At 36.4% G+C, this 16,095-nt stretch overlaps 5 protein-coding genes across 5 annotated transcripts; 4 read left to right on the top strand and 1 right to left on the bottom strand.

Annotated features, from left to right (window-relative positions):
• The first annotated feature begins 2,865 nt into the window (after positions 1 to 2,865).
• On the top strand, positions 2,866 to 3,526 carry LOC106315481. Its single transcript, XM_013753221.1, has one exon. The coding sequence runs from the start codon at positions 3,067 to 3,069 to the stop codon at positions 3,427 to 3,429; it is 363 nt and encodes a 120-aa protein (XP_013608675.1). The 5' UTR covers positions 2,866 to 3,066; the 3' UTR covers positions 3,430 to 3,526.
• Positions 3,527 to 5,417: 1,891 nt separating this feature from the next.
• LOC106315480 lies at positions 5,418 to 6,215 on the top strand. Its single transcript, XM_013753220.1, has one exon. It carries the CDS (start codon positions 5,438 to 5,440, stop codon positions 6,038 to 6,040), a length of 603 nt encoding a protein of 200 aa, XP_013608674.1. The 5' UTR covers positions 5,418 to 5,437; the 3' UTR covers positions 6,041 to 6,215.
• A 664-nt stretch (positions 6,216 to 6,879) lies between these two features.
• On the top strand, positions 6,880 to 10,387 carry LOC106315478 (glutamate--tRNA ligase, cytoplasmic-like). Its single transcript, XM_013753218.1, has 6 exons — positions 6,880 to 7,122; positions 7,194 to 7,293; positions 7,374 to 7,527; positions 7,951 to 9,029; positions 9,478 to 9,945; positions 10,020 to 10,387. The coding sequence occupies exons 1-6, from the start codon at positions 6,980 to 6,982 to the stop codon at positions 10,245 to 10,247; spliced, it is 2,172 nt and encodes a 723-aa protein (XP_013608672.1). The 5' UTR covers positions 6,880 to 6,979; the 3' UTR covers positions 10,248 to 10,387.
• Positions 10,197 to 11,171, bottom strand: LOC106315479 (probable germin-like protein subfamily 2 member 5). The gene is made up of 2 exons (XM_013753219.1): positions 11,016 to 11,171; positions 10,197 to 10,942 (listed from the first exon to the last, which is right to left on the bottom strand). The coding sequence occupies exons 1-2, from the start codon at positions 11,125 to 11,127 to the stop codon at positions 10,401 to 10,403; spliced, it is 654 nt and encodes a 217-aa protein (XP_013608673.1). The 5' UTR covers positions 11,128 to 11,171; the 3' UTR covers positions 10,197 to 10,400.
• A 943-nt stretch (positions 11,172 to 12,114) lies between these two features.
• LOC106315477 (pectin acetylesterase 10) lies at positions 12,115 to 14,951 on the top strand. Its single transcript, XM_013753217.1, has 12 exons — positions 12,115 to 12,404; positions 12,663 to 12,745; positions 12,833 to 12,962; positions 13,043 to 13,116; positions 13,453 to 13,539; positions 13,623 to 13,747; positions 13,829 to 13,889; positions 13,960 to 14,013; positions 14,084 to 14,161; positions 14,247 to 14,352; positions 14,436 to 14,581; positions 14,667 to 14,951. The coding sequence occupies exons 1-12, from the start codon at positions 12,206 to 12,208 to the stop codon at positions 14,772 to 14,774; spliced, it is 1,251 nt and encodes a 416-aa protein (XP_013608671.1). The 5' UTR covers positions 12,115 to 12,205; the 3' UTR covers positions 14,775 to 14,951.
• Positions 14,952 to 16,095: the final 1,144 nt, after the last annotated feature.

Raw genomic sequence — 16,095 nt, 5'->3', positions numbered from 1 at the left:
AAAGTTCGGTTTGGTTTTTAAGAATGCTACATAATTTTTTGATTTTGGTTAGATTTTGGTTTAATTTTGTTAAAGCTTCCGATATATTGATTAATTTCAATTCAATTTGGTTAGTTTGGTTCAGATTTTTCGTATGGTTTTTTTTAACGTCTGGTTAATTATGCTACTACAACGACGATAAATATTACATAGAAGATTCTATAGCCGACAATTCTACCACCTTGTGTGAATACAGGTCAGACTGCGGCACTCCGAGCCGTCCTATGAGATTCATATCTGATGGTAAGTCATGCACCATGCTGAAGATCTCTTGTAACCTATTTTTTCCATAATATGCATAATTTTGATTTTTCGTATGGTTTGGATATATTTTTTTTTAAATCAGAAAATCGAAATAAATTATTTCTGAAGAAGAAACCAAAGTTTTTAAAAAACCTACCAAATCGAACCAAACTCTTAACCAACTAACCAAAATTTTGGTTTGCGGTTTGATTCGGTTCAGATTTTTTAGTTTTTTCAAATTTTGTTTCGTGCCCCTCTTCTTTGTACAAGGTGTTTAGTTTTTATCGCTGCAAAATATGGATTCATATAGACTGCAGAGGAAACTGCTCATTTCCAAAACTTATAATATTCCATTCATTTCAACTTAATTGTCGTTGTAAAGTAAAATGTTTCCTTTCAAAATAAATGTTGTTTTAGAATCTCAATGAAAAATGTATTAACAATATTTTCCAGTTTATTTTTTCTACTGGTTGAAGCATGATTAGATGCATATGTAATATGTAAAATTAAATGTTTTTTTAATTTGTGTGAATATAACTAAAACACGATTAAATGAAACGGATGGAATATGGGTTGAGATGCTTATTGCTGCAGCATGCCATTTCTATGCTTTTCCATACAAGGAGTATGCAGGTGCAAATGTTGGTGGATCTGGCAGTTTCTCAGGGAGCCTGTCACATGACTCGCATGCTGTAAAACTAAATGACTTCTACCATGACACTGTTCATCAGGTAACTACACATCTATGTTTCAAATAATTACGTTGTCATCGTGGTTACCTGATGATTAGTTATTAACTTATTGCAGTTTGCTCCTACTTATCACGATAATTACGTTGTCATCGTGGTCCAGAACTTTTGTGCCAACTGGCCAAGAGATGGATGGAATGAGAAAGAACAACCCTGTATGCAAACAAGATAGATTGTGTTTCGGTCTCAAGTAGTTTATCCTCAGAGGCAAGCTCACCGAAAGTCTCCAGCGTAACAACTGATCATGCACGCCCTGGTGCTGTGAAATCTTCGTCATTGGTTGTGGATGCATCGGATTCTCTTGGTACAATTAATGTATGACATGACGCTTATTGGCATTGATATATCTAGTTTCCCCAGCAATGTCCCCTCAGCAAATGGAAGTGGGGATAAGATAGGAGCAAAAAATAGGTGTAGAGAGCACCATTTCAAGGTATAGAACGTGCTCCTTTTAGTTGGATTCAGATGAATCTTCTCAGGTGTGTTCTTAGTTGGAAGATGTTAGCAGGAAACTTGAGGATAAATGCAACTCATGTAGCTTTATATGATGAGTCTTATACTGGCAATTTCTTTTGCAGCATGTTTCTTGTTCTTGCCTGCTTTGTACATGCAATATGATATGGAATTTGTCGTTACTTGCTTCTCAAGCTTCATATATACATGTAACTAGATGAGTTTGCAGAATTTTTAAAAGCTTACATTTTGTGTGTTCTTGGCATCAGTTTCTTAAGTTTGAGAACATGTAAAGGACTTAGAAACTCTTAACGGATTAGGCTAAGGAACAGAGATGGTGGTCTTGTGTGCCTAACACGAAATTGCTTTTATTCTGGAAGTAAGAGACCTAGTCGTAGCCTTGTGAACGTTGGAGAGATTTGTTGTGACCCATTTCATAAGAGGTCTTGTGCTTTAGGATGGTAGGTTTTGACCAAAGCAAGCATAGTAAATGCATAGGAGTTGGCGTATTCTTTCTTTAGTGCCCGATGTCACATCTTCACACAACTAATTAACTAAACTTGACTACTTTGATCCACCAAATGTTAATTATTTAGGTCTTTCGTGCTCTCTCTATTCCAAAATATATAATGTTTTAGGTAATTCATAACTATTTAAAAATAATTTTTATTTATTTTAAATATAAATAAAATATAAATTAAAACTTATTTAGAAATATAAAAACATTTTACATATTAAAATATCAAAAACTCTCTAAAACATCGTAGTATTCTTTTGTGACCATATAATATAAATATCAGTTATTATATGATAAGATGATAACATATATAAAAGAAGGCACTAGTGGATTTGTAATTTTGTATAGTAGAAAGGCAAATACTCTCTCCGTTTCAATATAATATATGTTTTATAGTTTTTACACATATTAAAAAAACACGTAATTTTTTTATTATAAATGCATTATTTTTCGTGATTAGCTATTTTATAATTTTTAACCAATAAAAATTTAATAAATACAATTAATGTTTTTGAAATTCACAATTTATCATTATTATACGCATTGAAAATGTAAAACATGTATTTTTTAGAAACAATTTTTTTTCTAAAATATAGATCATTTTGAAACGAAAGAATATATATTTTTATGTTGATACACTTTTTACATTTGATAGTAGGGGCCCTTGATAGTATGTATGTTACATTAAATATTACGAGTGCATTTATTCGTGAAACAAATGGTTTTATTCTGAGTCGTTCAATTCTTATAGCTTTATTGTTAGTTTAATGCTTATTAGAATATTGTTGGTCCTCGGGACCAAGCTTACATTAAAGTCTCACCAGATTCTTGGCTGGATTAACGAGGAGAAGGACATGACTTTCACATTAGCGAGAGAGAGAGAGAGAAAAATACAGAGAGCACTAGTGTTGCGTCAATAAGAAGACAGTGTGTATAAAATAGAGAGAAGTACTGAAGAAGAGAAGGAAACCTTAACGCGCACGCTTTTATTATCTTCTATATTACGCGACTGCGTTAGCGGCGGCGACAGAGCGTTTAGGGATTTTAATAAACCCTTCATTTTAAATGGTTCCTTGCTCCAAACTTTGGAAACATAATAATCTTCACTGGTCTCAGATTCCGATGAGTGAGAAACTCGTCTTCGGAAGCAGCACTGGCGGAGACTGTTACTACCATGGAGCATATGGAGAGTATTTGGAGAAGAGACGGATGTTTCTGAGGAGCTACCAGTTCTCCAGGAAACAGAGCTTCACTGAAAAGGTTACAAGATCTGTGAGGAGAGTGAGGAGGTTTGCTTGGACGAGGTTGAGATCAGTTAGGAGGTTGAAACGCGTTGTCTGGTCCCGACTCAGAACGGCGTTTTTCTACCGCCGAAAACGCTTTTTCCGTCTCCTCCACTTACACGACGAACCTTCTTACTGCTTCTAGTTTTAGTGTTAGGAACTCTTTAGTTGTTGTTTATGTTCCGTCTTTGATTATGTTTTGTTATGCTTCAGATAAGTCATTGTATAATCTCGTCATTGATCACAATAATTGAAGTTTAACCATTCTAACTTTGAGTTGTTTTCCTTAATTAGACTTGATTTTGGTGTGTGGAAAGTCAAAACAAGGTTTATTGTGTGTGTACGGATAGAGAAGCATGCAGACATGACGTATTTATTGTAGGTCTCTTATGTTGGGTCTTTTAACGTAATATAAAATACGGTCTTTTAGCATGTTTTTATGTACGGCGTTTTTCTAACGTAATATATTGTATCTTATATTACGATAAGAGATCCAACTTAAAACAGCCGCAATAAACATGCTCTAAAGCGTTCAAGTCGGAGAGTAGTTCCTCTTTTTGCGTGTCACTTCGTCAACAAGTCAAAGTTGCGTTTTCGTCTGGTTTTGGGCTTCCCCCTTATAATGGGCCTTTAATGGGTTTTAGTCCGAATCAAAACCTGCCGACATTGGGGAGAGCATATCATTTAGCGACATTGTGACGTGGTCACATGTAAGTCAACTGATGGGGGGTTTGGCTTCCCGACCAACTATTGATTTTACAAACATCTCATGGCGAATTCTTGTAATGTGTTGCGTTGTTTGAATACATTTGCATGTTGTTGCAGCCCAAAAGAAACGTATCTGGGATTACAAGCCTATCTCATGTCTACGTGGAATTGTTTTTATTTCTAAGGACGAACAAGATGGACTTCTTTCTTTTGTCTTTTCTATTCATGTTGCCAAATGATTTACGCCACTGGCTTACTTAGAGTGGCTTCTCTTCTCTTCTTTATTTTTTTTTTCTCTTTATGTGACAGCCACAGCCACATAGGTCAGATACATGGCAATTGGCAGCTGCAATCTCTCACTCTCTTTCTGACTCGTGGTTAAACAAAACTGCAAAAATTTCAGAAGATTTGGGGATTTGGGGTTTTTAATAATTACAAAAGTATAATATAAGACATGTGCTTTCAGAATCTTTCCATCACTCTCTTATCATCTAATGGAGGAGCCCCTTGCTCTCATCAATATCATCATCAAAGTGTTCTTTGTTTGCTACTCAACTATTGCTCTTTAGATTCATTACTTATTTAAATGTTTTCTTTCTTTAAGAGCTACTTTCAAACGCTTCATCAACAAACATTTCCTTTTCTCTGTTTTGTAAAAGACAACAAAAACTAACTCAAGATGCTGCAGATTACTGGTAAGTACCGGTCAAGATCATCGCGCCGGTACCAAAAGCTAGGTCATCATTACGAGAAGGCGACGACAAGAACTATAAGACATAACTGGGGGAAGAAGATCGAGGGCAGGTCAAAAGGGTTCAGACTAAACCGACCAAGGAAGCTGGTTCTTAACGCATTGGTTTTACCAAGAAGGATCTCGAGCATTTACTCGCGGGTCAAAGATAAATTGAACAAGGAAGGTTTCTGTTCCAATCTCATTCTCTTTTCTCACTGGGGCTTCCCTATTGTATTAGAGAAAAAGCTCACATTTTGACGTTGGTGACTTCGTATGGACCAAAAGATTTCACAACGAGGGGAATAGTGAAATTGTAACAAAATGCTATTTGTAGTCATGAGCAAAGGTTGATAAAGAACTATTATAATAAGTCATATGATCCTAAATTGTAAAAAAATTGTTTAGTAAGATTTCTTTAAGCTTATTTTGCATTTTAACTAAAAGTTTTTTTTATGTTTCAAAAAAAAAAAAAACTAATTTTTTTTTTTTTATCAAAAAAGAAGTACATATGACTCAGAGAGATTCCACACGAGTATTCTTGTCACACTTACTAAATGAACTAAAGTCACGAATCAACCATGCATCAACTAATCACCACGACGCTTATACCAGTTTAGTATCAACTCCTAACATTCATGAACTTTTGTGAGTTTCACTTTCCTACATAGTATATATAAATTCGTTTTCAACGTTATATAATTGATAACAAGTGATGATTTTAACATCAGCTACTATGAGATCTCTCTTCCTAACAATATCTCCCTTGTTCTTCTTCCTTCTTACGATCCTTGCATCCACAGTAACCGAGCCACGTCCAACTCCCATACTAAGACACGACAACCAAAGCAGCGACCTCGTCTCAGCCATTTCCGACATGAGAAGAGAATCTTACTACGGGTTTGTAACCCTTCTCCACATCCTCAACGACACAGATTTCTTCAGGAGCCAAGAGATCACTTTCTTGATGCCTAACGACGAGGACATATCTCAAGCGGACATGACTCGAGAGAGTCTTGAGACGTTCATCTTAAGACACGCGATCCCTGCATGGCTTATGATCAACCACATGCTTCGCTTCCCTAACAAAACTCTTGTCCCTTGTAGCATCCCTGATAGAATGTTCACCATTACAAAGTCAGGCGGGTCGGGACTTTTTGTGAATAATGCGAGGATTGTTTCTCCTAATATCTGTCAGAACTCTCGCATATCGTGCCATGGAATCAGCAATGTTATTACGTTCAATGAAGACTCGTTTCCAAAGGGAAGGTTATCACCCAAAATGTTATCATCAAGAATCAATTCATCGAGGCACTGAAACTTCCTTCTCGTGTCTCATCAACTTTGGAGGGTGTGAAGATGTTCTAATATGCTTTTTAAGAAAATAATAAGAGTTGTAGATTTGTCAAAAAAATCATGTAACAGAGCTGCAGTGTGACCAATAAACTCTGGACTGTGTTTTCCTTTATGAAGATCAGATTCAAATTACTAGACATTAATGTCGATCTGATGTTTATGTCGAGCAGTATAAATCTAAAAAAAATCTAAAAAAAAAGCAATTTGTGTATTGGTTCTGATTCGTATAGCATAGTGTGATTGATACGGTTTACGTCTACGAGGTCAAGCTCATGATAAGTTCAATGTACATAGATAGATATGTTCTTAATAGATTTGGATGATTTTGCCTCTTTCTCTAATGTGCCTAATGGTAAGAGACAAGAGAAATTCACTTGTAATTCTCCAAAATGCAGAGACATGAATACATCAAAGTCAAACTAGTCATAACCAAGTATGTACTTGTAGATTGAACCACATAGTCATGCACTCGTTCCGTTTCAAAATATTATATATTTTAGATTTTTCATACATTTTAATAAAACATGTTAAATATATATATTTTTTATGAATTTTTTTCCTATGATTTTAAGCCAATAAAAATTTAATAAGTACAATTAAGCTTTTTTTTTTGAAATTTGCAATTAATTAATAAAACATATATTGAAAATGTAAAAAAAAATATTTTTGAAACAAATTTTTTTATCAAAAATATGTAAAGGGAGGAAGTATATACTAGTTGCAATCCAAGTTGGGGCAAATAATGTAAAGATCGATACTTTACGGACAATAATGTAAAAAGTATACAACTTGAGCCTTTCCCAGTAGAAAAAAACCTTCATAGTCTAAAACCTAACCTTAAAGAACAAAACATCGCCGCCGAATCTTACTTCTCATTCTACACATTGCCCAAAGGAAGAAGATGGAAAGGATCAAGCTTTCTTTCCCAGCTGACACTCCACCACTCTCAGTCATCGCTGCTCTCCATATCTCATCCTCTCCGGTGACTATCGACTCCTCCTCCTCCGCCGCAGCCACCGTCCCCACCTTCGTCTTCTCCGACGGGTACTCTCCCTTTCCCAGTGTGATTTATTTCCTTTTACGCTCTGAAACTAAAACCCTTCTCTTGATTTTAGGAGGAAACTGAGTGGCACTTGCGTTCTTCTCCGCTACGTTGCTCGATCAGCTCCCTCGCTTCCTGGCTTCTACGGCCACGATGCTTTTGAATCTTCTCATGTAAAGTCTCAACCTTTACTTTGTTTCTTCTTCTCATTGTGGATTTTTTTTGTTTAAAGTCTCAACCTTTATTATGGCAGATTGATGAGTGGGTGGATTACGCTCCTGTCTTCTCCTCTGGCTCTGAGTTCGAGAACGCTTGCACCCGCGTCGATAACTACCTTCAAAGTCGCACCTTTCTTGTTGGCAATTCTCTTTCCATTGCTGATGTTGCTGTTTGGTCAGCTCTTTCTGGTAAAAACACTCATTGCTATGTGTCTGTCTGAACAATGCTCTCACTTAGTTATAAACGCAATGTTCAAGAGATCGTCTTATAGGGGATTTTGATTATTGATTAAGAGGGTGTTTAGACAAACCTAGACCGTTTAAAAGAAAGAATAGAAAAACTTGTGTAAGAAAAATCATTTAATCGGATGCCTAGGCGCGCAGTCTTTAAAGCATTATCATTACCCTGCTATGTATCTGTCTGAACAATTCTCACTTAGTTATAGACTCAATATTCAAGAAATGGCTACGCTGTAGTATTATTGATTAAGCAGGCACCTAAACCAATTAAAAAAATCGTTTTTTTAGGTCTGATTTGCCGCCTAGACCGGTTTTTAGAACACTTACAGTCTTTAACACATTGTTATCATTTTAACACACTGTTATCGTTAGGATCCGGTCCAAGATGGGAGAGTTTGAGGAAATCCAAAAAGTATCAGAATCTGGTTAGATGGTTCAACTCTATATCGCTAGAGTACGCCGAGCCTCTCAACAAGGTAGCAGCATATACCCTGAAGAAGGGCTCAGGGAAGCCTGTTGCTGCAGCATCCAAGTCCAAAGACCAACAAACAGACGCTAATGACAAAGGAAAACCTGAAGTGGACTTGCCTGGTGCAGTCATGGGAAAGGTTAAGCTCCGGTTTGCTCCAGAGCCGAGCGGTTATCTCCACATCGGACACGCGAAAGCCGCGCTGCTGAACAAGTACTTCGCCGAGCGGTACCAAGGGGAAGTCATTGTGCGTTTTGACGACACTAACCCTGCTAAAGAGAGCAACGAGTTTGTTGACAATCTCGTCAAGGACATTGGTACCTTGGGGATCAAGTATGAGAGAGTGACCTACACTTCTGATTATTTCCCTGAGCTGATGGACATGGCGGAGAAGCTTATGCGCGAGGGTAAGGCTTATGTCGACGACACGCCGAGGGAGCAGATGCAGAAAGAGAGGATGGATGGGATTGATTCGAAGTGTAGGAACCATAGCGTTGAGGAGAATCTGAAGCTTTGGAAGGAAATGATTGAGGGAAGTGAGAGAGGGTTACAGTGTTGCGTGCGCGGGAAGTTAGACATGCAAGATCCCAACAAAGCTATGAGGGATCCTGTTTATTACCGTTGCAACCCTATGTCTCATCACCGTATAGGGAACAAGTATAAGATATATCCAACGTATGACTTTGCTTGCCCGTTTGTTGATTCTGTTGAAGGTATAACGCATGCTCTTCGGTCTAGTGAGTATCATGACAGGAATGCGCAGTACTATAAGGTTCTGGAGGATATGGGATTGAGGAGAGTTGAGATTTATGAGTTTAGTAGGTTGAATCTTGTTTACACTCTTTTGAGTAAGCGGAAGCTTCTATGGTTTGTTCAGCAAGGGTTGGTTGGTGGGTGGGATGATCCTCGCTTCCCTACAGTGCAAGGCATTGTTCGTAGAGGTTTGAAAATTGAGGCTCTGATTCAGTTCATTCTCGAGCAGGTAAAGCTTTCTGCCTGTCTCTTTTAAATGTTCTGTATAGTCCTGCGGTTATTAACCAAACTTTCCTAACCAAAATGTTCGGTTTTTGGTTCAGTTCAGTTAGGAGGTTTGGTTCAGTTCGGTTTTCGGTTTGGTTTGGTAATTAATTAATTCCGTTTTCAAAAAAAAAAAACTATAGCGATCTTAACCAAAATTTCGAACCGAACTAACCAAAACCCGAAAAGAATTTAACTGAAAATCTGAATTTTAACTAATTTAAACCAAAATATAACCGAATTTGAAAACTTTGGTTAAGTTTGCTAGACATTTTTGAAATCGAACCAAACCTTTTTTCCGGTTCAATTTGGCGAGATTTTGGCCAAACCGACTAAAAAAACCCGAACTAACCGAACCGCAGGCCTAGTTCTGTAATATAAGTTTGTTAATTTTTACGTGTTGTTGTTTCCAGGGTGCTTCGAAGAATCTAAACTTGATGGAATGGGACAAGCTCTGGACTATTAACAAGAAGATCATCGACCCTGTGTGTCCTAGACACACGGCTGTGATCGAAGAGCGGCGTGTACTGTTGACATTAACCGATGGTCCTGATGAGCCGTTTGTCCGTTTAATACCAAAGCACAAGAAGTTTGAAGGTGCTGGAGAGAAGGCTACCACGTTCACCAAGAGGATATGGATAGAAGGAGCTGATGCGAGCGCCATCTCTGTTGGTGAGGAAGTAACTTTGATGGATTGGGGAAACGCCATTGTTAAAGAGATTACTAAAGACGAGGAAGGTCGTGTCACTGCGTTATCTGGTGTTTTGAATCTCCAAGGATCTGTGAAGACTACAAAGCTGAAGCTCACATGGTTGCCTGAGATTAGTGAGTTGGTGAAGCTCACGTTAACAGATTTTGATTACTTAATCACCAAGAAGAAGGTAAGTATTGATTGCCTATTTCTACATTGTTTTCTCTCTCTCAGAATCACTAATTTTCTTTGCTGCAAACACAGCTGGAAGAAGATGATGAGGTTGCTACATTTGTGAATCCTTACACGAAGAAGGAAACATTAGCACTCGGTGATTCTAATATGAGGAGTCTGAAGTGTGGAGATGTGATTCAGCTAGAGAGGAAAGGGTACTACAGATGTGATGTTCCTTTTGTCAAACCTTCGAAGCCCATTGTCTTATTCTCAATTCCAGATGGAAGGCAACACCAGCCACTGTCTGCTGCTAAGTGAAAGAATGAAACCACACGGAGAGAAACAACAACAAGAACAAACTCTTTTCATTGATTAAAATGTTCCAAACTTTATCTTTATCTTCTTTGCTTAATGTTTTACAATTAGAGCTCAAAAAAGGGAGACAGAGATTATGTTTATTCTCTCTTCTTCTCATTTCTTTGGTTGGTATCTTGACTTGATGGTCTTAACCTGTTTGGGTTTGATCTTGAATGTCTCAACGAGAATGTTGTCAGGAAGAGCTCCAAAGAGAGACGCCACGAGCGACTGTGTTCCAGGCAACTGGCTATCAAAAGCTGCTAGTACAGAAGCTGGAGCTGATCCAGCAATGTTCTTCTGGAAATGGAGAAGTCCTTTGGGGAAAACGAACACTTCTCCTTTGTTAATGTATTTAGCTACTAGTTTCCCTGCGGTTGTTACGAACCCAACGTAGAGCTGACCTTCTAGAACAAAGATAACCTCGGAGGCACGTGGGTGCACATGCGGTGGGTTTAGACCGTTTGGTGCGTAGTCTATGCGGGACATGGAGAGGCCGAGAGTGTTGAGTCCTGGTAACTTCTCTACTGTGGCGCTGGTTACAATGGCTCCAGTGGAAGAGTTTGCAGCTGCTTTGGCTGTGGCTAAGCCTTGGAAGTAAAAGTCTTCAGGTGTTACTTGTGTTGAGTCCTTGCATGTGTATCCGTTGACCCTGACCGCTTCATTTGTCAAGAGAAAAAATGTTATAAAAATTAGGATATTTAAAAAATAAAAATAAAGAAAACTTATTACCATTGGACAAATCAGCAACACAAAAATCTTGAAGCATGTTGGATTCTGCTACGGCCATGGCTGAGACCAACATGGTGAAAACAACAACAAGATGGGTCGCTGTAGACGCCATTGTTGTTATTGTTTATCTTCTGAAAAGAGTTTGTTCTTGATGGATTTATAATTAAAGAATGAATCAATGAATGGAGAAGCTTTAAAAATGGATGTTCTTATAAAAATATTGAGAGGCTTTAGAGGTTTATTTTTAGGCTAACTGTGAAGGTGTGGTTAGGCCTTAATTTAGACAAGATTTGGTTAATTGTTTAGTTAATATTTAGGGAGGTTGTGATTAACAGAAGGGTTGTTTATTGGAGAACAGAGACTTCTAAACTAAACTTCTGTTAGACATCTAAAATAACTTTATCTTCCTGGCAATTAACATACATTGACATTGAACCTTGCTTTTACATCACACTGAGTTCTGATATTAGTACACGAATACACTAGCACAAGCTTTTTCTTTGTCCAAAGACAGCTCATGATCATACCTTCACATAGACCATAAGATGCAAATGAAGTCCAAACCTGACTAAATTTTCTACCACTGAGAAAACAGAGAAGCAAAGCAAACAACAGTTGAGAAACTCATTTTGGCATTTTCGAACAATGAGTACTAATCTTAAAGAATGTCTTGAACATCCTAGGTAAGCGGCGTTACATGATTACCAATTTCGTAAATTTGTGTAAATTAGGTAGTTTTTACAAGCTATTATTTGAGTAAATTTGTGAGAAATTTTTACTTATTTTATTTGTATGGTTTCATGTGTTTGTTTAATGATGTGTGTGTGTCAAGTATGAACCAACATCCAGTAAACAAAAAGATGGTTTCCCTGTTTTAATTACCAGTATTATTAATTAATCACTTTATATTAGTATAATCAACTAATTAAGAAAACCAAAGGTGATGAGATTCCAAACGTGAATCCAGCCATGAAATCTTTTTTTTCTTTCTTTTGGTTCTTTTTCTTTAAACAGTCTACTTCACACTCACTTCTCCACTGCTCTGTTCTGTCACTTTCTTCTTTTAAAAGCTGAAATAGAGTTTGATTCTTTCAGTACAACACATGCAAGTTCTTGCCTATTGTCTGAAATCCTTTTAAAGTCTATTTGTTTTATATACTCTAAGCATTTCCTACTCAAGATTAAGAGAAATGAGGAAGATTTTCTTGTTAGGTTTTGTGGTCACAGGACTGATTCTTGTGACTGAGGCAATTGGGTATCTAGAGTTCAATGTCACAGAGTTAGATCACATTGAGGAACTAGAGTATGGTGTCTCCAAATCTATCTCCAGTTTCAACCCATTAATGGTTGGCCTCACACTTATCACTGGAGCTGGTGCCAAAGGAGCTGGTACTCTCTTACTCTCTCTCTCTCTCTGATTTACTTCAGTTCATTTACACAAAACTGGTTTTGCTTTTTGTTTGTTTATCATATATTTACTCCAATGATATTTACCTAGTTTCTAAGATGGTTAGTTGCTTTCTTGTTTTGGAATGTGAGGCACATTATGTATATGCATCAAATATCATATCCTATAAACAAAAAGAAAAAAGAAATAGGGACAGTGTTGGAATCTATATGTGATCTTGTTTGTATTTTTAATTACAGTTTGTTTGGATGGAACATTGCCTGGATATCATTTACATCGTGGGCATGGTTCAGGAGCCAATAGCTGGCTAATTCAACTAGAGGTTAGCAGTGGAAGAGTCTTCTTAGAGATCATACATTTTCATTTTTTGAATGTGTGTTGTTTATATTGAAAAAAAATGTGGAAAAAGGGAGGAGGATGGTGTGACAACGTAAGGAACTGTGTATACCGGAAGAAGAGTCGTCGTGGATCCTCTAACTATATGGAGAAACAGATACAGTTTACAGGCATACTTAGCGATAAAGCTCAAGCAAATCCAGGTCTCTTTGTCTTCATGCTTTCTATTATTAGTAAAGATCTTGAAGAAACAACTAGCTCTATTTTTAACATGTTCATACAGATTTTTTCAACTGGAATAGAGTCAAGCTTCGTTACTGTGATGGTGGTTCCTTCAGTGGAGATAGTCAGGACAAGGTTGAGCTTTGTCTTAGAGATCATACATTTCATTCTCTTTAGGGAAAATGTCCAAAATAGCACTTTCTATAAATTTATCCCCAAAATAGCACCCAAAAGTACATGTTTCCAAAATAGCACTCATTTCACAAGGGAAAAAAAAACTAAATTACTCTAACTCCTAAGCTCTCATCCACTTTAATACTAAATTCAAATATAAAATAGATATTTGTTATTATCTTTAATAAATGCTATTTTGAGAATTTGTTTCTCTTTGTATGCTAATTTTGTCATAAAAACATGTTTTAATGCTATTTGAGGTATTTTTTCTCCTTTTAAAAATATAACTCTTTTCAGGCTGCAGGGCTTCAGTTTAGAGGAGAGAGGATATGGAGAGCAGCAATGGATGATTTGAAGGCAAAGGGAATGCAAAATGCCAAACAGGTATATATATGTTCACTTTGTCCTTCCTTTGCTCTATATAGTCTTGTCTTTACATTGTTCTTAACTTGCTTAATACTCTTCAGGCACTTCTATCTGGATGCTCTGCTGGTGGTCTAGCAGTGATTTTACGCTGTGATGAATTCGGCAACTTTTTTTCAAGAACTACCAAAGTCAAGTGCTTAAGCGACGCAGGCTTGTTCTTGGACACGTAAGTTACTTTACATGCATCTTTCTTCTCAAAGTCAGCTTTGTACCTGTTACTGAACCACTTGCTTCTCCATGATTAAAGCCCTGATGTGTCCGGTGGCCACACCATTAGGAATCTATATAACGGCGTTGTGCAGCTGCAGGTGTGATGTATTTTACCTCATCTTCACATTAAAAATTTCATAAACTGAAAAAAGGTAATGAATCTTGCAGGGAGTGAGGAACAATCTACCACATATGTGCACAGACCATCTCAATCCAACTTCTGTAACCTCTTACTTCTTTAGTTGAACCAATTCTATAAGCTCAGAAGCTAACCCTTATCTTTTTGTGACAGTGTTTCTTCCCTCAAAACTTGATCAGTGAGATGAAAACCCCTCTCTTTATTGTCAATGCAGCATATGATATTTGGCAGGTGACATTTCTTCAGTCTTCCATGTTTATTGAAAGTAATCATTTATGTGTGTGTGTGTGTGTTCTTGACTGATTTGTTTTAACAGGTTCAAAGCAGTCTAGCTCCACCAAGTGCAGATCCTAGTGGTTATTGGCATGAATGCAGATTAAACCATGGAAGATGCACTCCAGCACAGATACTGTTCTTGCAAGGTCGGAATCATCATCTGAAAAGTTCACAACTTACTTTTAAAGTGACCTCTCACCACTCTTAGTTATGTTGTTTCTTTAAACAGGGTTTAGAGATCACATGCTGAGAGCTGTGAGCGGATTCTTGAATGCAAGAAAGAACGGTTTGTTTATAAACTCATGTTTTGCTCATTGCCAAACCGAAAGGCAAGACACTTGGTTCGCTGATAATTCGCCTGTTATAAACAAGAAGGTAAGCACTTCATGTGCATTTGCCTTGTGAAGTTATACGTTTACATTTCTGAAATGATTTATTCTTTTTCCGAATCTGAGGTTAGGCGGTGGCGACAGCGGTTGGAGATTGGTATTTTGATAGGGCAGAAGTTAAGCTAATAGATTGTCCATACCCTTGTGATAGTAGCTGCCACAATCTTGTCTTCAGATGAGTGAATGACCTTCTCATACTTTCTTTTTCTTTCATATCTTAGTGATCCTTTTGTATTCTTTTACTTCAATAATTCTGTTTGCAATACTTAATAATATACGGAAAATATGTTTTGTGATCACATTAACATTGGCTTGAGCTTGAAAGGCAAGTCCGAAAATAGTGATGTGTACTAGTGTCAACCCATTCAGATACAAGTTCAGGAATGTGTTTGAGAATTGTAGAGAAAAAAAAAAAGAGTCTGGTTGAAATAAATCAAACAATCCAAGCCCATAAAATTGGCGTGATCGGTTTTCAAAATGTTATTAAACTATATATATTTATAATATCCCAAATTAAATTTAAATTTAAATTTCAATACTAATATTTTATCTAAATGACATTTTATTTTTTCGAAAAACATTTTTTATTTATATTTATTCATCCACGATCTGTTTGTAACCATAAACAATAAAATAGACTTAACTTTGATTTTAAGAAATTAAAAATGGTTTTTATTGATTGTTTTAAAGCATCAACAGCCGCGTTATCATCCACAAATGGGGTGGTAACGGAGAAACCAACAAAACTCTCAGTGATTTAAATAAAATCTAGATGAACGGTGTAATTCTTTGTTTTGATCATCAAAATGGACTGCCTGTTCTATAAACCTGTTAATTTCGACTAGGTGATATAACCAGGTCAGACTCAAGTCAGTGAAGCTGTCGAAAGCCCATACGGGGCCATACACATTTTTTAAAAATTCAAGGGATACTGGATAATTGTTTTAGCAGGAAATGTTACATGAAAACAGTAACCTCACGTTTTAAATATTAGGTTCCCATGACTAATAGTTGAGCTTTATAATATTGCCTCGACACCGCCACATCGTTGTCTTTATCAATAAGCTAGGCTTTTTGTTAACGTTATCGTCATCGCCATATTAAAACGACAACGATCGTTTTTAGAAATATCACTCTATACATTTTTATATAAAATGCTTTTTATTTATTTTAAAGACAAGTTGAGAAGCTTAAGAACAGTAATGATCGAATATTCATTTGATTTGAATTTTAAATGATTTATACAAAATGACAAAATTTATTTTTTAAATATAAATCTTAAAATTTAAAGTTTTAATATTAGAAAACTTCTGATTTTGAATCTATATTATATTTTTCTATAAAAATTCTAAGTAGTAAATTTTATAATGTAGTTTCAAAATGTATTAGTCAAGTTTCTTGATTAACAGTATATATATATTATAGTTTTTAAAAGAATTTTATTATTTTAAAAATCATAATAAATTGTCTAATTCACCCCAAAACGCTTTAGTTTTTAAT

The sequence above is a fragment of the Brassica oleracea genome, chromosome C9, assembly GCF_000695525.1.
Source record: "Brassica oleracea var. oleracea cultivar TO1000 chromosome C9, BOL, whole genome shotgun sequence".
Lineage (NCBI taxonomy): Eukaryota > Viridiplantae > Streptophyta > Magnoliopsida > Brassicales > Brassicaceae > Brassica > Brassica oleracea.
The sequence above is the reverse complement of the archived record's forward strand: the minus strand, read 5'-3'. Positions and strand labels throughout refer to the sequence as shown.

What these genes read in the sequence shown, in the direction of transcription:
- LOC106315480 (XM_013753220.1), top strand. Translation starts at nt 5,438, where the DNA reads ATGATTTTAACATCAGCTACTATGAGATCTCTCTTCCTAACAATATCT.
- LOC106315479 (XM_013753219.1), bottom strand. Translation starts at nt 11,127, where the DNA reads ATGGCGTCTACAGCGACCCATCTTGTTGTTGTTTTCACCATGTTGGTC. An exon ending in TGTTGCTGATTTGTCCAATG is followed by an intron (nt 10,943 to 11,015) that starts GTAATAAGTTTT and finishes TGACAAATGAAG; the next exon opens with CGGTCAGGGTCAACGGATAC.
- LOC106315477 (XM_013753217.1), top strand. Translation starts at nt 12,206, where the DNA reads ATGAGGAAGATTTTCTTGTTAGGTTTTGTGGTCACAGGACTGATTCTT. An exon ending in GAATGCAAAATGCCAAACAG is followed by an intron (nt 13,540 to 13,622) that starts GTATATATATGT and finishes AATACTCTTCAG; the next exon opens with GCACTTCTATCTGGATGCTC. An exon ending in CAGCATATGATATTTGGCAG is followed by an intron (nt 14,162 to 14,246) that starts GTGACATTTCTT and finishes TTGTTTTAACAG; the next exon opens with GTTCAAAGCAGTCTAGCTCC.
- LOC106315478 (XM_013753218.1), top strand. Translation starts at nt 6,980, where the DNA reads ATGGAAAGGATCAAGCTTTCTTTCCCAGCTGACACTCCACCACTCTCA. An exon ending in TGTTTGGTCAGCTCTTTCTG is followed by an intron (nt 7,528 to 7,950) that starts GTAAAAACACTC and finishes TGTTATCGTTAG; the next exon opens with GATCCGGTCCAAGATGGGAG. An exon ending in TTCAGTTCATTCTCGAGCAG is followed by an intron (nt 9,030 to 9,477) that starts GTAAAGCTTTCT and finishes TGTTGTTTCCAG; the next exon opens with GGTGCTTCGAAGAATCTAAA.
- LOC106315481 (XM_013753221.1), top strand. Translation starts at nt 3,067, where the DNA reads ATGGTTCCTTGCTCCAAACTTTGGAAACATAATAATCTTCACTGGTCT.